The following is a 26,497-nucleotide window of genomic DNA, read 5'->3' as shown; positions in this document are numbered from 1 at the left end:
AAAAGACAGGACAAAGTGCTTGGCATTGTCTAAACTTTCCCATCCAAAGCCCATTAGTCAAAACTTGTTCACTCCATGGGGTTTAAATTAGGCATGGAGTCACCTGTTCATGACCCCAGCAGCTTTGCACAGAACTGGATTTAACTATGCAGGAAGGGCACATCATGCTGTGCATGAGTGTGAGAGGGGAAAAGACCTCAGGTTTTATTTTGAAGATGAGCACTTTCTCTTTGGGGCTGGCACTTAAAGAAGAAACTAATAGTGGACAATACATACACTGGACAGTTTCTGTCATCCCTGGAGACAATTTCATCATTAAAATAGGTGTTAATGCTTCAGTTCTCCATTTCAGTTGTGCTGTAGCAGGTAGCACATCCTGCTGACAAGCATATGTGGAAGGACTTGTTCACAACTTGAGTTGTGACCCACAGCAAATTACAGACCGTGGAAACTATCTTGGTCAAAAGGGCAGCAGTTATTTAGATGAAGGTTTATTGCTGTTTGAACTGTTATGGGTCAATAATTGCAGCAGTTCAGGCTGCTTTGCTGAAAGAAGATGTGAAACCAAATGACAAGTGTGTATTTCATGTTTTAAAGTTTTCCTAATTGTGGAAAGGGTGAGCCAGTTCATCTTCCACCTACAAATACAACTTAATGCTCACCACCTCCCCTGCTAGCTAACATTCCCAACCCAAGACTTTTGATCAGAGATTAGAAAATTATTTGGAGGATGAAATACTTTCGTAATCTCATACCATCGCATCAAAAAAGTTCTTTTTTTTTTTTTCTTTCCTGTTGGAAGGGGGAATCCCAGTGAGATCTGGAAAACCCAAGAAACTTAAGAGTTTGAAGAGGCATAGAAAGCTTCAGTGCTGAAGGTCAAGGTTTCTTGAGAGCCTCTGACCTGAACTGAGAGGGAAATTTCCCTTTCTTTTTCAGAATCCAAAGGATATCAGTACCATTTAAGATCTCTTATTTTTAGACTTGCCTATTATTTTAATAATTCAGTCATCCAAGGAATGAAAAAGGATATTTTTCATGTTTTAGATTAAAAAGAATAGCTTCCTGCTTAGGTCACATCTGACATCTAAATCGAGGTGCTCAGATTGTCATGTTTTTTAACTTTTTTTGGGAATCAATATTTCAAAAAAATCCCACAAACAACCAACTAAAAACCTAAACAAAATCAAAAAACCAAAAAAACCCCAAACAAAACCAACCCCCAACAACCAAGCCAAAATGCAACAACAAACCAAACCTGAGTTACAAGCCAGCTTTTGTCTCCAGGAATATGGGCAGAGCTAATGCAGAGTCCACTTCAAAGAAACTCAACAACCAAGCACCCCAAAACTTCAAAGCCACCTTTATTGTTTCCTCTCTTTGAACAAAGCTTGCTCCATTTTTCTTGCTCTTTCTACATTGCATTGGAGCAGGCAATCCTGACCTTCAAGAATGGGATAAGAGGTTAGGATTTTGTTACCAGATTGACTGCAGCCTAAACATATGCCCTTTGATAAATCATAGCCTCTTTATGGTCATCTTTGTGCAGCAGCTTTTCCTCCCAAATGGGTCAGTGATTATTTTGCACAGGTATCGTGAGGTTTAGTTTAAAGTCTCTCTGCATGCAAAGTTGTATAATGTAATAAATTAGATTCTTAGTTAAGAATAAACTTATGAAAATGGCATTTAAGAGTAACTCTCCTCAGGTATGTTCCTTTAGTTCTGTGTTAAGTATTGAATTATATTTATATGGTGAACACCAATTGAAGCATAACAGACTACACAGACAATTAAAGCAATTTAGGTAAACCTCCTACTTGGGAAATTTACAATTAAAATCTTTTAGAAAGGGTTCTAAAGGGTATAAAGCTGCAATACAGATTTTGTTGTTTTTTTTTTTTTGGTGGTGCTTACTGTATGTTTCTGTACCCAGTTTTCAAAGTGAGCTTAGCTGTGCAAACCAGAGCTTTGCTTGGAGTCAGTGAGTACAAGGTCCTAAATCACCAGCCACTAACATATTCCAGAACAGTTCTCTGATCCTCTTCTCCTGCTTTGCAGCAGACTGATTGGCTAATTACTAAGTGGAAAAAAATTGATCTTGATGCTCACTCAAGCCCAGGTTAGTGCAGAGAATAGATCTACTTGTTAGCCAGGAGCACATCAGGTGCCAGCATCTTAACAAGAATGGCTTCTTTGTCTTTGCTCTTCAGTATCCTGTTTTAAGAGCATGGGTAATATCTGTCTGTTAAAGAGAAATGCTCAAACTGTGTGGTTGTGGAAGCTTTTAAGAGTGTGGGTCACCTATGCAAGGTGTGTGCTGGGGTTCATCAGGAAATGCATTCTCAGGCTGCTCTCCATAGAGGTACAAAGCTGCTAATAGTGTTGTACCAGCTGTGTCCCTGGGTCTGAGAAAAGACTGTCATCAACCCAATTTACATACCCAGCCCTTAGTAGCAGCTGTGTCACCTGCTCTGTCGTCTTTCATGTATTTCTGGATACATCTCCTGCACAGATCATCTCTGCAAGCTGTAAGATAGATGCCTAAAACAAATGCACATGCTTTGATTCTGTACTAAATCCTGCAAAATCAGTGATGTAGAAAATGGTTAGCCTGGAGCACAAAGTATGGAAGCAAAAGGCTGTTAATCTAAATGGGGTATGTTAATATTTGGATAATAATATAGCTCTGAAGATCAGGAGTTTTGCTCTTTTCTAAAGATGTTGTCATTGTCTTATGATTGGCTTTGCTTAAAGGAAAGAACATAGTGGATAGAGGAGCAAGGACCTGCTGGTGAACTAGAAATGGTGCCATGGTGGTTTGAACACAAGTGTTTACTCCAGAAATTGTAACGGGTTCCTTCTAGTCCAACCAGCTATTTCAGATTATGTGTCACATTAACCACAAAATCATTAAAAAATAAAAATATCCTTTTGGTTTTCTTTGGGAATTCTCTTCAGCCATTTTTATGATAGGCTGTTTGCTGCTCTGAACAAGCAGTGAGCTGCGCACATCTTGCAGCTTTCAGAGTTCCCTGGCTGTTGAATCATGAAGGCCTGGATGACCTACTTGTACCAACCCCCCAGATATGCAGGGCTATATCCCTTCTTTGTCCTTTTTATGTATTATTAGGTGGAGAAAAATGCTCAGCAGCCTTGTGCTGATGAATTAGATGAGTACTGCCTAATTCTAAGCACCTGCTCCATCTTTAAGTAGGCCTGGCTCCTATGCATAAGTTAGTGCTTCAAAGTAAGGTGTTTCCAATTAACTTGGATGAGCCCATGCTAAAGGAAGAGGTTTCAGGTCTAATGAAGCAAACTGTTTACATTGGTATTGTCCACCACCCCCTGGTTTTGCTGCAGACCATTAGCAGTTTGGAATCAGCCAGAGCAGCCGCCCCGAGTTGGCCACAGGTGTATCCCATGAATGTGATGCCCAGTATAAAAGGGGAGGTCTGCCGAGGCTGGGGGTCTCCTGCTTGGCTTCCTGGTGACCCTGCTTCTCTTCCATCTCCTGAGGACTGCTTTCCTGTTTAGTGGGACCACGGTATGTGCACTGGGCTGAGTATAACTTTGTATACTTTATAATGGCATTGGTGTTAGTCTGGCTGTTCCATTTAAAGCATTTTTGTTTGAACCTGCAGGTCTCTCCTTTTCCTGATTCCCCTGTTCTGCTGGGGAGGGGTCACTGAGTGACAGAGCAGCAGCTCTGTTTTAGTCCCAGATATGGGCTAAACATGGACAGGTGTATATAAAGGGGCTTTGTGTTGACTTAAGTCACTTTTGAGACTTTAGTTGCACTGGTCATTCTTCACGGTCAGTTGAGACATGGGTCAGACCAACCAGGAAAGTCTGGTTCTGACATGAATCTGACCAGGAGATGGCAGCATTGATGCATGCAAGGAGCATCCAAAAGTTAAACTACTCTGAGCTGACAGAGGGGGAAAAAAATACTTTCCTTTAATTGGAATACATATTCTCTTAACAATACATGGAAAATGTGAAGAAAATAGCCCTCTTTTTAGCTTTTTTTCCTAACTGGCTAATGCCAGTCACTAAACTAAAAATGCACTTGGGTTTGCATCTAAATATTGGACTTGCCTTTTGACCTGGTAACGATTTAAGACAAGGAGTTTGAAATTCAGTACTCTTTTGTTCAGAAGTGGTTATAGTATTAAAAGGCCAGAAGGGCAATAGATGCTAGAATTGCTGTTTCTGCCAACCTGCTCTGGAAACTAACAGCAGCTTTGCTTGTAGCTGTGAAATTTGGTTCGTTAAAGTTTAAATCTGAAAATCCTTGAGCCTTTTGTTTCAGTGCTGTAATCTTTTTGCTCTTATAGTATGTATACATGTGCATTGACATGGGGGAGAGAGTCTGAAAGCTGGAGAGAGAATTGTATTACCTGGCATGGTAAATAAAGAAGGAGCCTCTGGGGCAACATCCATTTTCTCCTTGAACTTGGTTTGTAGGACCTTGATTCTGTCTTTCTGCTTCCATCGAAGATGGGGGTAAGTCTTGGCTTCAGAGCTTGCTTGGAAAAATGAGTGTGGTCCCTACCAACAAGGTGCTATTGTCTGATGCCTTGATGTCATCTGAGGTAGATGAGGGCCCAGTTCTCTACCCTTTCCATGGCTGGCTGTGCAGATGTTCAGCAGAGAGCTCATTTGTCATAGGGTCATCCCCAGAATTGGTAGGATGCACTAGAATGGCCTCAGTCTGGCAGGCTGCATTATGCTCTTCTGTGGCAAGTGACTGGCCAGATCTATGTGAATAGCCAAGAGATTAAAAAACAATTTCTTTCTGGAATCTTGGTGGTTAGGGAGGTGAACAGACCCCCACTGAGCGAGGTCACGTTATTGACTGTCTTCCATGTCTATTTATCTAGTAGTGAATGCAGGTGAAAAAGCTTCTCAGTGGCCAGTTACTGTGGAGCAGATGCACAATTATCTTTCACCTTCACTTGGTGCAATTTGCATATAGCTAATTTTCAGATGTCTGAAAATTTAAGTCTGAATTCTCTTGGGGCAGCATTTACCCTACTGCTGCTGCTTGAACGTTTTTAGTTAAAAAAGTAAACTGTGGAGATGGGAGTTCTGTTCTTTTAACTTTGGAAGATGCTGCAGTGATTGAGATCTGAGCGTAACATATACGAGATTTTTCTGCACCCATCTGTCCCAACTTATTGTTTGCTTGGTTTGGTTTTTTACCTCAGGGCTGATAAGGTATGTGTGAAAGTATTCTTCTATACTTCCCTTCAGAGACCCATGTCTGACATCAAAAGGCTGCTTGGATTGTTATTGATAGTAAGGTACACATGTAGGAACGAATAAGGCAATGTGTTGTAAGTTCAGGAGCACGGTGAAAATGTCACCGTTCGGTCTGATGTTGGCAGTTGCAGCTTGTGGCTTTTTTAGTCCCAGAAGTGCCCTATGAAGCCAGTCTGACAGCACAGCCCGGGTGACACAAGCCTTTATTTCCTTTCATAACAGCACAATGTAATCACTGTTTTTGTTCTTGTGCAGCCACAGACTCCCTTGTAAGCGCAAATTCAAATGGGAGAAACATCAAAGTTAATTTGAAATGAAATGCACCCCAAGTAGTCTGGGGGAAATGGAGACATTACTTTGTAGCTACCCTTCTCCTGCCAAAACTGCAGCACCCCAGATGTCAGGAAGCCACGCTGTGCTCTTTGTCTGGTCTTGATTGACTAGATTGTTTTCGTCCCAGCCTTTTTAAAGCTTTCCTCCTGCCTCCATATTTTTAAGGAATAAAAAGCTAATATAAGGACATAGAGTGTTATGAAGCATGAAGTTCTATAAATATTTATGCTGAACTATCAAAAAACTTGACAGTTCTTATTTTCTTGACAGATTGGGGTCACTTGTTATTTTTGACCCTGAGAATTGAAGAGCACATGGAGTTAGATCTGTTTGTAATGACTTTGGGATATTGTTGTCTGGTAAACTTGTAGGAATGTAACAGGATAACAGACTTTTTCTGGGTGTCTTTGTGAAAATAGAACTTAAACCTTCTACTGTGTTACCCACAAATGACCACTCAAGTTACTATCTCTGTACAATCTGGCAGAGAATTCATGGACATTCTTTGGCATGTGTAGGTTTCTGAGTTAGCAGCTTGGTTTACCACTTCAGATGGACAATTTTCACCTATGTTGCTCTAGCTTGAAGTACTCATTGATCACCTTTACATGTAGGAACCCCAGTTTGTTCCTGAGCCCAGTATTAGATGGGGTCAAGGATGGCTAAAAACCTAGTGAAGGCTCACAGTGTCTCCAGTGTTTTGCCACCAGTCCCAGCACTGCTTTAAATAGCCAGCTGAAGCAAATTCTTCTTAAAAGTTTAAGTGCTGATAAACAGGCATTTTTAAGAGAGATGAGAGGCTTGTCACTCTCGGGCTTTCAGGATCTTTGTTCCTCAAAATTGTGTGCACACAAGCTTGATTCCTACCTGAAGCTGAAGTGGACAGATCTGGCATTTTCAGAAAAGCTGGAGGTTTGTGGCAGCAGCCACATTATTGTGTTCAGCTGCAAAGGCTTTACTTGCCTAGTAAATTCATTGTGTAGGAAAGGCTAAATCTGATGGTTCACCTTGAATGAAATCCAGCATTTGATAAACCTTGAATATATTGTGTGCAGATAAAGCTAACCAGTGTCTCTTGCTGTCAGTCACTAGAGGGCACAAAGGACCTACCTAGGAAAGAAGTTCGTTGTTCTGCAAGTCCTGAATCTCCAGTTTAGATCTGTGAAAGCGGGGGGGAAGAATTGCTGTGGCTGCCAAAAGACAGGATGGCTTCAAATTTTTAATTAGTGATTTTTCATCACCTGAAGCTACTTCTAGTTTGGAAGTTAAAAATGTCAAGGGTACCTGCATTTTTCTTTCAGTGTAATTTTGTGTGCAGAAAGCATGTAGCTCTTGGAGCAAACACATAAGCTGCTCATAAACAGCTTTTGAGTTCAGCTCACATAATTACAAATAGTATTTCCTTGTTTCTCAGGTTTCTGTACTTGGAACAAGTGAGGTAGCAAGAGGAATTGCTCTCTGAACATATGGTTCTTTTGCAGGTTGCATGCCTCATACGGGTTCCATCTGAGGTTGTCAAGCAAAGGGCCCAGGTGTCTCCTTCCTCAAGCACCCTCCGGATTCTCTCTCACACCCTGTATCATGAGGTGAGTTCAGAGCAAAATTTCAAAGCAGTTGCTTCATTCTTCCTGCTCACTGCCATATGTGTCCAGAAGCATTTCTACAATGTTATTCCTGTTGTGTGCTCTCCCAGCACTTTCCCATCTATTCTTCTGTTGTTAAAAGCAGTTGGCATGTTATGTTTGGGGGAGCCACACCCACACCTCCCCCATGTGCATGCACTTACATGCACACTCTGAAAAACGTTTTCCTTCTCTCTTTATGTGATGTACCTACAGTAGAAAACAAAACCTACAACAACAAAAAGAAAAAAAAAACAAACCACAAAACCCCCAAAACTAAACAAATAAAAAAACCCAAACCAAAACCACCACCACCAAAAAAACCCAAACCAAACAAAAAAAACCCCACCTCAAAAAAAAAAAAAAAAAAAAAGAAAAAGCGTTCCTGTTTCCAAAGTTCTGCTTGCATTTGTGCAAGCTGTCCTTGTGTGGAATAAGAGATCATCAAGTTTCTGTAATCTAGGGTTTACTGAATGGTTTCCAGATCTTGAAGCAGGCTTTGGAGAGGATGTTCTAAAGGTACCATTTCAGAGAGGCTCTGTAGGAGCTCTGGAAATTAGTGCTCACCCAGTTTTTGTAACTTGTGAAAAACAAGGGCTTTTTGTCATCTGTTCAGTAGTTCTGCTGTTTATTCCTGTAGAAACCTGTTCACCAGTGTTTTTACTGAGTCTCACAAGGTTTTTTAGGTTGCATTCCGTAAGTGGCTCCTAAAAACATTGTGGGGAAAAATACTATACACATTTCTGTGTCTAGAAGCCAGGAAAGGGAAGACATAAATATGATCTTTAAATGATCCACTGATTTTTTTATTTGCTTGTAAAGGAAAACCATTGTGGTAACCCTGCACAAGAGGCTTGCCGAAACTTCTTTCTGTGACTTGGACATTCAGCTCTAAAAGCTGATGCTCTCAAAAGTGTCTGGTTTTCCTCTTCTTTATAGCTGGCCAGAGAACTGTAAGACTTGCCATACACTGAATAAATTGTCCTGTAAGATATTAAACATGATTTCATAAACACTTTCAAAACAATTCAATTGTTTAGATGCTATCAGCTGGTTAAAAATACAAAATATGTCTTGATAAAAGCTCTGAATCAAGGCTAAGAAAGTGAACAGAGGAAGCTGTCATCCTATGAGTTAATTTTGCAGTTTCAAAATATTCATGGCTTAGCGGACACTTGCAGAAAAAGGTCTTGGGCAAGTAGAATTTGCAATGTGTTTCTGTGCCTTCATGCCCTTTTAATTTTAACTGTAAAGTATATTTTTTTTTTTCTTTTTTACTGGTTATTCTGCACAATAGTTAAATGATCTTTTAAATGAACATGAAATCCTCTGGCACTGTAAATCATGGAATTCAGTAGACAACTTTATAATCAATATAGTTCAGGACACTCAGTAAGGCTGCAATGCTTGCCTCCTAATCACCGATAAATTGTGGTCTTTGGCAAACTAATTCCCTACAGCTGATGCTTTATTTTGTTTCTTTACAGGGTATTCAAGGACTTTATCGGGGTTATAAAAGCACAGTATTAAGAGAGGTAAAACATTTGTCATTCTTTTTTTTTGCTGTTCTTTATTTAAAAATTGATTCCTTTACTTCATTTTGTTTTCTGACAAGAGCTGGTAATACAACTGAGTTCAATTGTTCTAACCATGAGCTCTAAATCCTAGCGTGTTTTATTCTACTATTAGCCTGTAGTTTAAGTAGAATACTGGTAATGTGCACTAAGAAAATCTGTGATACATTCAAAAAGTCATCTACCATCCTGTTTCTTAGTTGTTTTGCTGCTAAACCATAAAAGGATGGAAATGTGTATGTTCAGAAACAATAAAATAAGACTTGAGGAACTTTCCAGTACTATGATTGCATCATGCAAAGTATATATGCCAGCAATGGTGAACTGGTGGCTTCAGGCCAAATTTGGCACAGACAGATTTAGACCTTCTTTAAATATATTTGTCATCAGATACCAGAGGATTATCTGTCATCTGTATATAGGGAGGATTGTGCTCTCTCTCATCTTTTTTTTTTTTTTTTAAATGTGTGGAAAAAAATGCCCATTTAGATGTCCAGTCTGTGATGTGGCATTACCTAACTGTAAATCAGAAGTGCTTCACTATTGGGAAAAGAATGGAGGTTAAAATATTTTGGCCTAAACTAAACTCTCTTCATAAATATGCTGTGAATTACAGCATTAGTATCATGGAAGTGTTTGATATGCTATGTGAACTGAAGGCAAATTGTAAAAAGTAGAAAAACACACTGATCAACTCCCAGGCTAAAACAGTTTCGGAATCAGATCCCAGAGGGTCATCTTTTGACAAAGCAGAAGTTGCACCATGAGTACCTCAAAGAGACGAGGCTTGATTCCTATGAAAACGGAACAGCTATTGTCCAGCATGGGTTCTTTATGTACTGTGTTCAGTGAGATGTGAATGGATTTGTCCTCTCCTTATTTAACTCAACTGCGTAAACTAGGTTTGGATCTCTGCCTCTTTTGTTTTTCAAACACAAGATCTGTTGGCTGTGTTACCACTGATAATAATGAAGCCAGTTGCAGAGGCTTTTTAAGCCTTTATTCAGTAGTTCTGCTTCTAAAAGCCTTTGTTCGTTCTGAAAACTGTTTTTAGAACAGTTATGTTAACCAGCTCTTGTTACAGTTACTGAGTAAAGATGGATATTACCTAAAATAAGAAATACCAAATTTAGTGTTCCTTAAAGTGCTGACAAGTGATAACACACTGCAGTCTATTTTAGCACTTTTGAGTGCTTAAAGAATTAGTTATTTGTGCAGAGATGACACCTGCTTTTCTGCAATGTAACCCCCACCACAGCTCCGTCCTGTACTTATTTTCTGGCTCACTAAATACATGTTCTTCGCTGGGATTTCATTTGGGGACGGGCAAAAAAAGGCCAACGAATCATTTTGTTTTCTCTGAGGGGTTCTGAATAAATGAATAAATTTAGATCCCATTGCATACAGGTTTTGCATACTAACAGGTAGATAAAACAGGCGGCTACTACTGGGTGCTATTCTCCTTAAAATTTGTTTTGACATATGTCAGGGTGGTAATTAATTTGCAGACCATATTCATGGCATGGTGTGTGACCCTGCTGAGATAACTTTGTTTACTCAAAATGGCAGTGCTTTGTTGGAAATTTAATGGGGGCTCTCTCCATTATGTATATTCATAAAAGATCCTTCAGAACCGATTTCAGTTGAAGTATTGCTTTTTGGGAGAAACTGTCCAATAGAATGAGAAATAAATGATTTCTAAATGAAATGTGCTTTCTCTTCAAAATGAAACAAATCATAGGTGATGTTTTAAAAAAAAAAAAAATCCTTGAATTTAATATTGTTAAGGCTGTTGCATTTTTTTCTGACACTAAATATTGTAAAGCAATGTCCACTTGAGTAAGAGCAGCATACCGAACCTTCAGCTGGAACTGTTGTAAGCCTGACATTTAATCTTCATATTTTCCCTTCTCTTTAAATATATTTTTTCCTATAGGGAAAGTATTTATTTTCAGATAAAAATCTAGATAAATTCATTATGGGACACATCCAGGTAGCTGCATAGCTTACACAGACTGTTATTTAATTCCAGCTGACTTTTATACTTACAGAGTTTGTTTTTATGCTTTGGTTCTTTACTTGCACAAACCCCTTCGTTTCGTCACAGTGGAGTGAGATTTTTTTGGAAAGAGGGGCCTCAGAGCATGATTTTTGACAAAAAAAGAAATTGGAAGAGGTTGTGAATATTGATGCTTTTCAGATGATGATATTGTTGCTCTAGCAACATTGTTCAGCTATAATTTAGGAAAGTTTAATTGTTGCAATGGGATAAAATTTTGGCTATAATTTTCATATAATTTTGCTTTTTAAAAAAAAATATTTTTGTTTTAAATTTGCATATTCTGTGATATTACATAAAGCATATTTCAGTGCCTGGACAGAGAGCTGCTTGCTTGGACTTAAGTGAAAATGAGTCTGATTGTTTATAAAGGGAGTACAATGTTAGAACCTCTTTTTTTACTGTAGTGTAGTAGATATTTTCAAGATAGCCTTATTCTCCACCGTGTGATTTTAATTAACTGTTGTGCTGCTTCTTTCTGATGAAAGTATTTGTTTCATCCTTCATTTTTGATTCTTACTCTTTCACTGTCCTCTTAATTTTCTCATCAGAATACTTTCTGTACAGATGAATATTAGAATAGGAAGAAGATGGCTAAATATGTAACACTTTCTAAATAACTTTGAGTGAGCCTCAAGGCTTGGAAGATTTGTCTGTGACTCACCTCCTTTTTGGTGTGTTCTCTCTCACATCTCCATTACATTTCAGTCTTCACATCTTGCTTTGATGTAGTTACACTGAACTAATCCTAAGATTGAAAAGGAAGTGAGGTACAGTGGATCATTCTCTTGGCAGTAGTAGCCCAAAAGAGATGTCTATGCTCCAAGAGGAAAGCTTTTGTGATAATGCACAAAGTGGGAGCATGGTTATTAGGTTGCTGAATGAGACTTTGAATGGCAGAAACTGGGGGCTGTGAAACGATGTGGAATTCCCATGATGTCATTTCCAAAGCAAATCCAAGTGAGAATTGTCCCTTCCTATGGTTGTAGTGTACCAGTGTGCATCAATGTGGAACTGAATCATACTACTAAGAACAGTAATTGAACAGGTAAATCTATTCATGTTTTCTACAACAGAGACAAGTTAATTTGTAAAATCTCCAACCATCTTATAACAAAGCAGGAACAGATTCTAAATCCACTGTAAAGCCTCTAGATTTTCTTAATGGGAATGTAGTTCTGCTGCTGAGATCTTATATAAGCAAATGGAGCCAGATTTTTAATTCCTGCATAATTCATTTTATTAACTATGACCAAGTAGAACATCTGTTAAAATTCCATAATGTGCAGTTCATGGGAAAAAGAGAGAAACCTCTGAGTTCCCGCTGGAGCTTTTCCATTTCCATTAATGCTACAGGACTCTAGCAGATGTCTTGAAGGATGTTATGAATGGGGGGACAACACAAAGAAACGGAAGTGCCTTGTCTAGTGTCTCTGTGTACAGTGGTTTGCTGTACAGTGAGTTACTTCACCCTCTGCACGTCTGTGCACAGGTTGCAGCTTTGCACAAGCTATGCCACAGTTAAGTGTAGTGTCCCTTCTGTTGTGAATTAACCACAGTTTGGAAGAGCTGAGTCCTGAGTGGGTGTTCTGTGTGTTTTTCATCTGTCACTTGAAAATTCTACAAATGGACTGGGTCCTGGCCCAGAAGTAGATTCAAAAGGAGCTAAAATTAATAGTAAACTTTTCCTTAAAAACAAAGGGGATGGAGCATGAGCGGCTGTTTGTAATTCACAGATGTCTTGAAAGGAGACTGAGAATTGCTTTCAAATGTCAGTCTTTGCTGTGCAGGTAGCACTGAGGAAGCTTGTCTGTGGCCTGGTAGAGTTTTCTGAGGCCATTCAGGCTCTCTGCTGGTGGCCTTCATGCAGGTAGAGATGAGCAATGGTGCTTCACAATGCTGTTTCAGAACTCATCTCAGTACTCTGAATTTGAAAGAAAACTACTGGTGAATCTGAGCCTTGTACAGCTTGCTGTTGATCTTACTCTCAGTGAGAGGCTAGTCATCACTTTTGAGAGTCCTAGTTTAATTTAGTACAGTTATGGGTTGGTGTTGGGTGGGTGGTGGTTTTTTTTGGTTTTGTTTTGTTTTGTTTTTTCCCCCTTCAGTGTGTGCAAGTCAGAGCCCTAAGTAGATAAAGGCAGCTACTGCTGTCATGGGAGGGAGAGAGCATTCCATGCTCTATTAATTTTGGAGAGGAGGAGGACAGATAGTTCAAAGTATGCATTTGCTTTAATGAGTGGCAGCAGTTTGACAAACAGGCGACAAATGCAGGCTCTTCCTGATCTCAGAGAGACAAGAAGTATTACTGTTTTCTGAGGTGGGATACTATATGTTGCCCAGTTACAATGTATGTATCAAAACAGGTATGGAGGATGTGCAGTGGACCCTATGCAGACAAAAAAAGGACCCAGCAAAAAAGAAAAACCAACAAAAAAACTCCTCCTTAAATAACTTACTACCTGGGAGAAGGAAAATGAAGCAAGGAGCAGCAAAATGGGCTGTAAAGGCACACCTGCTGCATTTTCCTAAATTTAAAGGGTCAGTGAACAAGGGGTGCTGAGAAGGGTTTGTATTAAAATGTGAAACCCAGTTGAGATGTGTTGACCCTGTTGACTGAGGGAGGAACGGGGGTCTCTCAGGGCTGAGCTCAATAGGGAGCAGTCTGCAACCAGGGAGCCCGGTTTGTTTATCTGCTAGAGGTAGTTTTGCATGCTTTTCATTTGTTAGGACATCTTTTTATAAATATCCTGTTCTAGCTGTTAGGGTGTTGTGGGGTTTTTTAAGTTTCTCTCTGTTGCTGTAGGACAGAAAGAATGTTACTAATAAATTCTTTTAGTTGCACAATCAAAACTTTTTGATCTTCTGTCATTCTCTGTGTAGTACAGAGCAGATGTCGATAGAAACAGGCAAACAGGACACTATCTTAACACAATATTTGGAAAAATAAACATCCCCCTTAATGAAATATGTGCAGTATCTGTCTTTTGTTACCTTCTGGAAAACTCAGCTGGCTTTATTTTATCTTGCAGTTCTAGGTAGGTTGGGTTTAACCAGGAATTTGGCATGCAGGATCTGTAACACTGGGGTTTTGACTTCTACTGAACAACCAGTGTTTCTTTGGCTTGGGTGTTTCAATATAGAACTTCACAACAGTTTCATTAAAGGGATAGGAACTGTAAAATGGATTAACTAGCTTATCCCTACCCTTGGAAAATTGTGCATAACTTAAGTGACATGATTAATGAGAAGAAAGTTGAAAAATAAGTCCCTACTTCTCTACCCCGCAACATTACTCTGTCTTGGTGTAGTGTCTCACTGGGGTTGTGTCCACTTTAGTATCACTTGTACACTTGTATCCTTCCAGATATCTACATTGAAGGAATATTTTCCTTTTAAGAGATGTGTAAGATTTAAAGGTAATTCCTGGGAAATAAGAGCAGGGATAAGGGCTCAGGCACATCCTAGCTCATGAACTGGAACACCGATAAATAGACAAAAGGAGTAACTGTTCTTTGCTGTCGTAGGTTGTGCTCATTACCTTCTCCCTGAAAACACTGGAATAGTACTTGGGAATGAAAATGGAGATCTCAGTAAGCACTTAAAAATGACTTTTACAGACCACAAAATAACCCTGCTTTTTCTAATTTACCACTTGTGGGAATGGGTTTTGTGACATGCCTGAATAGCAAATAAACTGGCTGGGGTGGATAGAGACCTGAAGCAAATTCCATTTTGATGTCTGGGGAGGACGTGTCTTGATCTCTCTCTCTTTTTTTTTTTTTTTTTTTTTTCCATGTGTCAAGCATGTGCAATGATCTCAAATTTTCCAGTTGAACGGGCTCTTGCAGGCTAGGTGCTGTACCCATATATACTGGTTAGAAGCAGAGTGCAGCCATCCTTGCTGCATTGATTTGCAGTTACCAATGGAGCACACAGCTATTGCATCTGTCTGACATCAGTGGGTATCTTCAGATGAAAAAAATTTCATATGTGCAGAGTCTCTGCATTTTAAAAACTACAGACTTGCATCTGGATTCTTTGAACAGGAGAAAAAAAAAGCCACTTTGAAAACTATGTGCACTGAAAGCGGCGTATGTGATCTGATAATGCAGATTCTTTCCAAATGAATCTGTATGCAAGCAGAGTCTTGCAGGAAGAGTATGCTACTGCCTGCTCGAAGTAGAGATACTATTTCCATACATTCTCTGAGCAGCTTTTTAAAGCACTCCTACAAGTGACATTTTCTGCAGCATTTGTGGTGTAGGAATGTGTTTAGTGGATCGATAGCAACGCTTGGGCAAGAACAAATTGGGAAGAAGGAAATACTTGACTTTGTCCTGGTTTTCTTCATGCTGTGATATTTTTGTGTCTTTATTGCTGGGTTTTGGTAGGGGTTTTTTGTTTGTTTGTTTTTAATTTTTATTTAAAATAACCTAAGAACCCTATTCTTTGCATTGGTTGCTTTCACAGAATCACAGAATGTTAGGGCTTGGAAGGGACTTCGAAAGATTATGGAGTCCAACCTTGCTGCCAGAGCAGGATCACAGAGAGTAGGTCACACAGGAACACATCCAGGCAGATTTTTGAATGTCTCTGGAGAAGGAGACTCCACAACCTCTCTGAGCAGCCTATTCCAGTGCTCTGTCACTCTCACAGTGAGAAAGTTTTTCCTTATGTATATGTGGAACCTCCTGTGCTCCAGCTTGCACCTCTTGCCCCTTGTCCTGTCATTGGACATCATGGAGGAGAGCCTGGCTCTGAATTCTCAACACTTACCCTTCACCTATTTCTATACATTAATGAGGTCACCCCTCAATCTTCTCTTCTACATGTTTCACAGTGGGTTGAAGAGCACACTCTACATGCTATCTCTAGTGGAGATCATGGGTTTCCTCACCTAAATAAAGTTATCTGTGGCAAAGTATTAGGAAATGGTTGCAAAAATAAAGGAGAATGCACAAAAAAACCAACTCTGTCCCTTCTGAGAAGGTGGGACTGTAACAAGAGGAAGGACAGGTGCCAAGAGATAGTCCTCATTATAAAAGTAGGCAAAAAGGCTTAACAAATCCCCAAAAGTAGCAAATAAAAATTATTATAAAGTGTATTTAAAAAATAAGAAAAAAAATAAGAGAAAAGCTCTCTGATGATGTTATTGGATAAATAGCATCTTTACATTTTTCCAGGGAAAACTAAGAATATCACAGTTAATGGAATAACGTTGAATCCTCAGTCGTTGTGTCCTGCTAGCATGAAACTGAAGTCAGGGATTAGACAGTTGTGCCTACCTCCTGTAAAATTTGACTGGTCTTAACACTCATGACTGTTTAAAAGCAAAAAAACAACAACAACAAAAATCTCTGGACTTTTTGGCTGAGAGGTGGTTTTTATTGTTAACTTCATAGCTACATTCCCCTGTGGACAACTGTATTTTTGTCTAAGTATTTCTGTAGTTCTCAGTGGGAGACAAGATTTCCAGTTTTACTGAGTTGTGGAGTAATCCTGCTGATAGCTGAGGAGCTGCTGGGCTGTAGCTGGTGGAGACTGCATTTCATTCATGGATGAAGCAATTTCTGTATGTCTGTGCTGAAGTGGGTAGTTATCTAACCCTAAAAAGTAGTGTATCTGTTTATATAAAATGTATACAAGAGACCTGTGGATGGTTGTGCACACATCTACATGGTATTGTTCTTAATAACACCTTGTCAAGGATCTTGGACTCTCTGAAGCAACTTGTCCTGTAAATGCATGTGATTGCTAAATTGCTTGTTGTTCCAGACCAATTTTCTGAAAGTACAGTCTTTGAAGGATGAAATTCTTGCCTTAAGTAGACCAAACCATGATTTTTACAGTGGAAGTCTTCCACCAGCAGAATCATGCTGCTGTCAATATTAATAGCAATTATCTGGTTTTCATGCTTGGGCTGCTATTGCCTAGTTTCTTTACATCTGCTAATAAACAGAAGCACAGTTAAAAGAATCAGCAATCCAAGATCAAAAGCATTTCCCCGAAATCACTTGTATGATCTTATTCCAGCCAGCAGTTCTCCTTTCATACAAAGACCCTAGTGTCTGCTCTAGTGAAGAGAAGATGGACTTCAGGACCTAAGGGCATGGTTGGGAGTTTGGGGGAGCAGGGCTAGTGTGGGACCAGGAGCCTGGGCAGTCTGCTTTCTGCTTGCCCTTGAGCTTGGCAGCGAGAACCTTTAGCAGTTGTGAGTGTGCAGCTACTAATTGAATAGTGGCTCTCATCTTGCTTTCTCTTTTATCAGAAAGATGATGTTTTTTAGCAAAGTAGTGTTTTCATATTCTGTAGTTTGTTGAAATAGCTCAAGGCATTGACACATGAGCACTAGTGATGTGAGAGTCCTTTCTATTGTGAGTTTAGCACTGCTCTAGCTTGAAGTAGCAGGAAGCAGTGAGCTTTGAGCTGGGGATCAAAGGAGGGTCAGACATACACTAGCTTCTTCTGATTCTGGTACAGGATAAGGAACCTCTGGCACTGGGGTGAAGCAGGTAGCTGGGGAAAACTGCCTCTTAAATCACTGTAAAAAAAAAAATCTGTCACTCATACCCCCTACATGAAAATTCAGGTCTCATTGTATCCATAATAACACTCCTGTCTGTGGTGCTGGTTTTGGTGGGAGCACTTGGTTACCATTTGTACTGATTTTTGGAAGACTGTGGAGATCATGACCTTTATCTGGAGATAAAACAGAAGATTTGGAGGGATCTAGCTAAAAAGCGTATGAAAGAGAAAACTGATTTTAATCTAGACTGCTGTTGCTGAAACTGTGCCTTCATTTGACCATGAGTAATTCCACCTGACCCTGGTATGTCACTAGAATATATATATATATACACACACACATAATAGTTTCTCTGTTACCTGTTTACATTACACATAATGTTTGTGTTTAAGTATTAAACATCTCCTGAGAAATATGAAACTGCAAAGTTGAATCTGAAAAGCAAAGGATATGGTTGAAGGTGTGAAAAGAACCCAGCTCTGTGGCAAAGAGCACATGTAATTTATCAGTTATGCTAGTGTTTGGAAGTGTGGCTAGAGAGGCACTTGTGAGAGTCTGCTACAAGAACAATTCTTCCAAGTGCTCAATACAGGTCATACTTCAATTTTTGAAAGACTGTCTTATTATATTACAAGAAGTAGGATTTGATTCTGCTGTTTGGATTGTAGGAGAAGTGACTCCCTAAAAAAAAAAAAAATACTGAAAGTCATACTTAGCTTCAGAAAGTTTTAAGGGCTGGACTTGGCTAGTTTTAACAGACAGAACAGATGAAACAAATTTCTTAGCTTGTTTAAAGGGGAATCTTGGGAGTGTGCTAGCAATCCATTCTTACAGTAAACAGTTTGGCTGGTTAAGGGAAAATAAGTTAATTTGGGGTATGGGAACCCTTGCTTCTATTAAAGAAAAAAACTTGGAGCATAATGACCTTTTCTTCTGTTTCTTCCTCGCTATGGGCCTGTAGACTTCAGTGCCGCAAGCTGCCATACACTAGAGGGCAGACGATGTCTGTGCTTGCTGCAATGCCTGTCGAGGGGGATCTAATCTTAGGATGACCTGTGAGGATCTTGGAATTGCCTTTGCTTTAATCCTGCCTCTCAGCCCAGCTGCAAAGGAAACTTATTTGATTTTTTTTTTTTTTTTCAATTCAACTCTGAGGAGTAGTCCTATTGAATTTCCTGGGACTGACCTGTGTGAGTTAATGCAGTGAGATTTGATTCGGGAGTAATTTAATGGATTTCTGTTTTTTAACATTGATTAGGTTTTCATTTGATGTGAATTGATTGTATAAGGTCTATAGGTCTGTAACATTCCCTGTGTATTCTTGCCCAGCAGAATATGTTATACAGAGGGAAGAGATTGTATGATTGTGACACATTACAGTGCCCATGCTGAGACTTCATAGGTTACATAGTAGGCTATTTTTTTCAGTTTTACTTTAGCATCAGGCTTTGCTAAGATTCTGCATTTCTTTAGCTTATTTATTTTAAAGAGGAAAGACAATAAGCATTATAATCTTCAAGATAATAGCCATGTGGTGTGCACCTTAATTTGAAAGTCCCTTGTCACTTTGTATGTAGTTAGAAATGCCTAGGGGGGATGGAACAGGGGAGACTGGTGATTTTCATTAATTTTATTAGAAGTGTAGGCAAAGCAAGCCTGGTATGCATACTGCAGATGGAAATAGCATTATTAAACCAAGCTCTTCTCTCTTTTTTTATTTTTCAGTTAATTTTATAGAAGCCATTAAAGTGTAAGCTTTTGCAAATTTTCTTTTTATGCTAGTTGAATATGTGAAAATTGTGGTTTTGCTTTTCAAAGCCAGCAGGTCTAGCTGCAATAAAGTAGAGATTGACCTGAACATTTGGCTTTGTGCTGCAGACACAGCAATGCCCATGTCACTCTGCCAGATCAGGCTATCCCAGGCTTGAATCTTGACCAGTTAAAGGCTGCCAGTGATACCCAATATGTGACATGGATGGATTTCTGTCACAAGTAAACTGAGGCATCTCAATGCTCTTTCAAACAGAACTCCCTAGAAAGAGAGATACATAAGCCGGGATACTGTCCTTGCTTTCCCATGGGAGAACAGTTAGTACATTGTATTCTGTGTTTGCATTTGATGTTGTACAGTCTCTTAATTTAAAAGAGAAGAGTATCTGTGCATATCAGAATAAATAATATGCTCATACCTCAGCGGGATGTTATCTGCTTTCTTCTTGCTTCTGCTGATACGAAATTCTGAAGTGCAATAAAACATTTGGTGAGTCTCATGAAATACAAGACCATAAGGCACTTAACTGAATCTTGTCTTGCTGACTTTAATATACTGAATGCCAATTAAAGCAAAATTTGGCCTAGTATTAATTTTGCCACTGGCTACATACCTCACAAGTTTTGGATGGATGTTCTTTCCCCTTTTTCTCCAACCCTCCCAGCATTTTGCCTGCTGGCCTGTACAGCTGTGCTGCTGGTATACTTTCTATTTCTGGAAATGACCCATGCAATTAGGTCAGTTGTTTTAGCCTTGCTCCTTGTTGCTTAAGTAGAACAGCACAATTCCCTTAACTGCATGAAAGTCAGGGTAGACAGTCTTGATAAATATGATTAATGGACCTCTCCACTTTGCTCTGAGCTAAAGGCTTCCTGAGATTCTGTGTCAGTTGGGCTACAGCTCCCCAAACCTTTACATAGAAAGTATGCCTTAAGTTCAGTTATGTTGCTGAAGGTGTTTTACTCACAGCATATGCTATAAGAAAGTCTTTTGAAACATTGTAATAAGAGTCCAAAGAGGTACTATTGAAAGGAAAACCAATTCCTAAATATGGGTGAGTTTGGAATTTTTTCCCTTGTCTTGTTAGCTAGAAGTTTGTAGGCTGTATTTCCCATGACTGAAGTTGTCCAGGGTTAGTGAAGTGTTTAGTTCCCTGCCCTGATCAGCAGCATAGTAACTGTGATAGGAGATGGCAGCAGTTGATGATAGCTTTGAGTCGATTATGACTTGTCAGTACATGAGATATATTTGTAGGTTACTGTTATGTTTATCTCCAGTAATGTGACTTAAATATATTCATAGAACTTGACAGAAAATATCTTTTGTGTTGTCATTTCTGTGAGAAGGAAAAAAAAAAAACCCTTGAGTTTCATATTGTCTTGATGAAAAATGTTATCTACAGACTCCAACAGCTGCGTCTGTTCCTTCAGAAATGGAATTAACATAGGGGAAAAAAAATCCCCACATTGATGTGAGTGATGATAAAACAAAATGTGTGGTTGGCATCAAGGAACATTAAGCTTGCACCTAGAAACGTTCAAACTTGTGAGGGTCCTCTGTGAGTTGTATTCAAAATTCAGAGGCCAGACTTCTGCCCTGTGTGTGGCAGTTGCTGTCTGTGGCACAGACTGAATCCAACCAGTTTTCCTGGTGATTGCTGCTGTGCAGGAGCACATCAGCATTCTCAGGAATTGAGTGCAAGTCTTAATAGCAAACAATCCTCTTGAAGCTTTTCCCCCCTCCACTGCAAAGGAGAGCTTTGTTAAGGCATTAACTAACAAATTAGCTGCTAAATACTGGTAATAACCTATTTCCCATAGATTGGTTTTAAATTGTAGCCTAAGGTGTGTGATTCCTGAAATCAGTTCTTTGGCAAACAAGTGTTTGTGGTCATTTCCAACCACTGTAACTAAATGGCAAAAAAGAAAAAAGAAAAAAAAAAAAGAAATCTTTGCTGGTATCAGAATGCACTTTGCTTATGTATTCCTGTCTGCAGAAATACTTAATCAGTGTTTCTTTTTGCTGTTATGAGTATTTTAATTTAAATGTATTAACTTGTGCTGTGAAATCGTTATTTTAGTTTACTTCCACGTACAATGTGTCCTCATTAGATTTTTAGATAGCATGGGGATTTTTCCACTTAACTGTTACAAGAAACTTTTCCTATGAGGGAGGAGGAATTAAGCACTTTCTTTTTATAAGTATTGGTTAATGCAAACTATTTACTTTGCTAATCTGTGTTGCAGCAAGTATGTAGAAAACTAAATTATGTTTGGGTTTTGGAAGGAAAGACTATTTTTTGTACATTCATTATTTTACTCCCCAGATTTCAATAAAAGCTGCATGTTCTCCAATTTATCATTCTGCTTCCCTTCAAACCTGACTTTTTTATAAGGGAGCACAGCCATCAAAATTGGCAAGCGTTAAGCTTGGTAATTAGTTCAATATAGTGACCAATTCTGTGAATTACGAGTTCAAAGCAACATATGGACATGGATGAAATCAGATTTTGGCATTTCTCACTTAGATTGTTTCAGGACACTGCTAGAGCTTCTTTGATCTGTAAATAACAACTGCAGTTCAGTGCCTTACTTAAAATACATCACACGACTTTGCTTTTACATTTTACCTCACTTCTAGTTATGGGTTTGAATAAGATTCATAAAGCTCTTCATGTTTTGAGATTTGATAGAGAAAGCTACCAAAGATGGCTCTCTTCATTCTTCATCTTTAAGAAAAGCAGCAAACATTTGTCTGTCTTAATGTGCACCCCAGACTGCATCAACAGATGCTTTAGGAAGTCAAAAGTGGCCATCTCCTGTGTTGCAGGTCCTCTACAACCTGATAGAAATAGATGTCTTCCTTTACTCTTTCAGCAGTCTAAGTTAACCAGAGGTTTAATTTCACCACACTGTGCAGTGATTTTCAGTATCTCATGCTGTATCTTGCACATAGCAGATTTTTTCCTAGGTCTGAACTTTGGGATCTTTGTGCCATCTACCAGACACTAACTGGAGATAACCAGACGAGTTCTTTTTGTTAGTCCCTAAAGACACACACACAGGTGCTGACCTAGTTCAGTAAGCATCATTGCTTTTCAATAGTTCATTAAATGTGTTACCTCTAGGCTTATCAGTTGGTTATGAAAGGGCTGTATGATTTCTTGGTAACAAAAGAATGTGGGGAATTATGGCTTTTCGATGTTTCACCATCAGCCTTCCAGTTGGTTGGCTCCATTGCTTTTAATTTAACTCCAGTGTTTTGCTTAGAAAAGTTCAGCGTTAGCAGTAGTGCAGTGTGTTTAGTTTTTTTTCTGCTGCCCTAATATACAATTTTGTACACAGTGAAAGTTCAATGCAACCCTCCACCCCCCAGGCCCCCTTCTCCCATAAGCCTGAAACTTAATTGTGAAAAACAAGCTTCTTTTCTAAGCAACTTTGTCCCTTTTCTGTTTATAGTCACTCAATACATGGCAGGAACCTCATGCTTGGAGTGTTTATTGGTGTGGATGGCAGATCTGAAAACCCAAGGAGGCACGTTAGAATTTGTGTGACAGGATCAGCTACATGTTCTGTCCAGTCTGTTATCCTGTTGCTCCTTGGGGCCAGATGTGAAATCCTCAGGGAAGTCAGGAGGGAGGAAAGGTGCCCTGCTGTGTTTTGGGCTCACAGCTGGCAGCTGTTAAAAGGCAAGCATCCAACTTCCCTTCAGTGAACCCTTGTTCCTACTGGCACCCCCAACAAAAAGGACTGTGGAAGTAGGTACTACAACTCCTAAACTTTTACATTGACCTTTTTAAATGGATGCAGCTGGGTCACATTTCTTACAACAATGACTGATATTTTGAGAGGAGCAACTTGTATTTGTTATCTGGGAAAACAAATGATCCTTTCTACTTTTTCCCCATTTATCTTTCCCTTCAAGACTCTCCTCCGAAACCTCCTTATTTATTTCTATATCCCTCCTTGCAAAACATTATCGTAAATAAGCTTTTAATCTTCATGGACCAAATCATGCTCTCATCTGTATTCTCCTGCAGACTATCCTCTTGGCAGAACTGTGGGCTGACAAGTTGGGGTACAACCCAAACCCGTATGTCTCTTGACCTGTGTGGTAGAAGTTTCTTCAGAATGACATGTAGGGTGACCTGCATTTCCTAGAAGAAATGAATCAGTGACATTTTACTCTTCAGCATTTTTATTTTGCTGAGCTGCTTGGTCAAGATGAAGATTCCAGTTTGACCAGTTAGAAGAGATGGGCACCCTGGTTTTGGAAATGGCTAGAAGGGTATGATGAGGAACAGGAGAATGAGGTCTAATTTAGAAGGTAAAAGCCCTCTGTGATGGTTTTGGGATTGAATCTCAGCAGGATTTGTTTTGTAAATCAGTATCTGAAGCTTCTGGGATTTGGTAGAATTAGATTCTGAGGAAAGTTATTCCTCTTTTGATTGTCTCTAGTATATGTACCCAAGCTGTATCCCACAAGATTATAGTTTATACATTTTTTACTTTTTTTTCCCCCCAATTTATTTACCCTTTTTGGTGCTCTGAAATCTGAGTTTTCTATGAGTGCTAACACTGCGTTTTAAAGTAATGAGTAGGAATTTAGTTTTGAATTAAAACCTGTCACTAATGCTCCCTCCTGTTTTTGGATTATAAGTCTAGCTTTGATGATAAGTCACTTTGATTATAAGACTAGCTGTGTGATTGTAAGTCTAGCTGTGTGTTTAATCTGTTAATTTTGAATATTAGATAGTCAAGAGATGCTTATTCTGGATATTTACTGGTACAAACTGTTATTTTCAGAACAAGTAGTTTCTGAAAGAATGCAATTAGAAACTAAGCCCAGGAATTTCCATGACAGGTCAGGCACTTCTGGCTTCAACTCTTATTGACTGGAAGGAGAATAAAGCTCACTGTGCTTCTACAAATCACTGAGGCATTCCCTTCCCTGATGTTATGATATGTGTCATACGCTCTGTTGAGAGACAGTACGAATGTGCCTGGTGGATAAATGTTCTCTGGATAAACTTGGATGTTACTGTGTCCTCTGTCTTGTACAATCCACATCTCTCTGATGTGATATGTAATAAGTGAGATGCTTTTGAAAAAAAAAACAACCCACAAAACAGCAGTGTGGAAACATCTAACAACCATGGGAAAAGGGTCTGAGAGGCGATCTAGATGCTGTGGTGAAGTTTCAAACACGAGCTAACAAAAGAGGCCTGATGTTTGTTTTCATTCCTGTACTTTGTAGAGTTTATTTCATGACTGTTGATGTTTGATTCAGAATTTTAGGAGGGTGCTTGAAGAAGACAGTGTAATGGTGTGATTTAATGGTCTCCTTGCATGGTGACTGAGAGTAAACTCATCCTGCCTAGATATTTCAAATGCCTAAAAGAGAAGATAAGTGAGTGGAAACATTGGGTGAGGAAGAAATACTTAAATATTTGAGGTTGGCAGACCATGTGGAGAGAATTCTGTGCAAGATCTTACAAGGCCATGACTTGCTCAGAGTGGTGAAAGGCAAGATGCAAAAGATCTTTAGACCTTTGTTTTACTCTAATATCTGAGTCAATATGTTGCACAGATCCATGGGTCAGGTGAACATAAATTGTGCTATTGGAATTTATCCAGCCAGTAACTTAACCTCTGACTCACCCCAGCAATGGTACAGTGTTACAAATGTAGTCTTCAAGGAAGGATGAACAAATTTCTTAAGCCATTGGGCACAAACAAAACCTACAAAAGCATTCGAGAATATCTCCTTGTTCTAATGCTCTGTCACCCCTCATGCCCTGGGATGTATTTATTGTAGCTAATGCTAGGAAAATTCAACCTATCCATTTGTGTTCTGTACTCAGAGTGACTAAAGTACCTTTCCTTGTTTTGTCCAGCTCATGGTTAATTTTGTGTCCTTTTAAAAATTTCCAGACCGCTAGGTGTGGTGACTCACAGCTAAGCATGTGAGTATCCATGGTTTAATAAACTAACCTCTTTTGTTGATTTACTTCAACAGAAGGGCACATAAGGGAATGCAAAGGCCACAGGAATCCTGTATATTACTAAGGGACCTTAAAATAATGTCTCCTCACACCTGTGATTTCATTTCACCTCCATGCTCTCCCAAAATCCACCAGTCATGCAGAGCTCCCACTAACACTGGGGAAGGAGCTTAGGACTTCCAGAAACTAATAAGGCTGCTTAAGTGCTTAAATCTGCTTCAGCTCTTTAGCTGTTAAGTATATGAGTGGAAAATGTCTCTTGTGTGTATAAGGGAACTGTTCCCATTGCTAGATTTCCTTTCTATGGAATTTCTCTCCGTTTTTAACTAGAATAGGGAACAGAGCTGGGTAATACTGGTAGGAAGAAGCCAACTCAAGGATCCAATGTGATTTTTGTGCTAAGTAGGTACCTGGGAGATCCCACCTGAGTTATGGGGCAAAAACTAAAACATGGGACCATTTGCTGAGGTTACTGTTTGATCTCTGTCCCCTTGGAAATTATGATCTTGAAATGAGATGACCTAGAACAACTTAAACTATTTATTTTCTCAAAGCCCATGAACTGCCAACACAGGGACTGTAACAGAATACTGTATATTTTAAGAGAATTCCTTCTTTCTGAGGAGAAATGTGACCTTGATTAAATTATTTCTATTTTTAATCAACTTTAAGGTCCCTGGAACTTTTAAGTTCTCAGCAGCTGTTCCTCAGATGCCTGTTGGCCTTGCAGATTTCCCTATCTCTTCAGGAGGACTAAGGGCTCTGACTACATCCTAAACAGCCAGAGATAACATTCTGTAGCCAAGAAAGACTAAGTGCTGCCCTGAGTTTGGGAAAGGGGCTCTCTAAATGGTCTCTGGAGGTTCCCCACAGAGGCTGCATGTCAGAGAACCCTGTTAAAGGGCACTTCAGCTTTAACAGTAGTATGCTGATCCTGAAACACTTCTGTGTCTTCCTTCTGCTGCCAATCTTTCTTTTGTGAATTTTGTGGTGTTTGAGAGCAGAATACAGGCAGAATCTCTTGGGCTCTTGCTCTATTCTTTAATTCAGCACCACAAACCAGAAACCTTTAGGGTTTAGGCAGCTTTACCATTTATTTACACACGTCTGCAGTGGCGTTCTTTGTTGCTTCATCAGTGATTTTCCTCTCACAGTGTTTTGGGTGACTCTGTTTTCTGTAGGAAATTCTGAAAGGCTTTTAAGCTGCATGTATAATGCCTTCTCTGTACACTCACTCACCTCGTCGTGTCTGCACATGGTGTAATACATGACTAGCATCCTGGTCTCAAGGCCATTAGTACCAGTTCTCCACTGAGTAGCTGTATAAACAACAGAAACAC

The 26,497-nt window shown here is 39.4% G+C and overlaps 1 protein-coding gene across 1 annotated transcript in view; it reads left to right on the top strand.

The window, feature by feature from the left end:
* The window catches only part of SLC25A26 (solute carrier family 25 member 26), an 87,388-nt gene that overhangs the window by 12,564 nt on the left and 48,327 nt on the right, over positions 1 to 26,497 (top strand). Inside the window, exons 4-5 of the mRNA XM_054387375.1 lie at positions 7,080 to 7,184; positions 8,708 to 8,755. Of these exons, the coding sequence (XP_054243350.1) occupies positions 7,080 to 7,184; positions 8,708 to 8,755 (153 nt within the window). The remainder of the gene's footprint in view (positions 1 to 7,079; positions 7,185 to 8,707; positions 8,756 to 26,497) is intronic.

Source organism: Indicator indicator, chromosome 15, assembly GCF_027791375.1.
Source record: "Indicator indicator isolate 239-I01 chromosome 15, UM_Iind_1.1, whole genome shotgun sequence".
Classification (NCBI taxonomy): domain Eukaryota; kingdom Metazoa; phylum Chordata; class Aves; order Piciformes; family Indicatoridae; genus Indicator; species Indicator indicator.
Note: the sequence above shows the minus strand (reverse complement) of the source record. Positions and strands in the feature narration are given on the sequence as shown.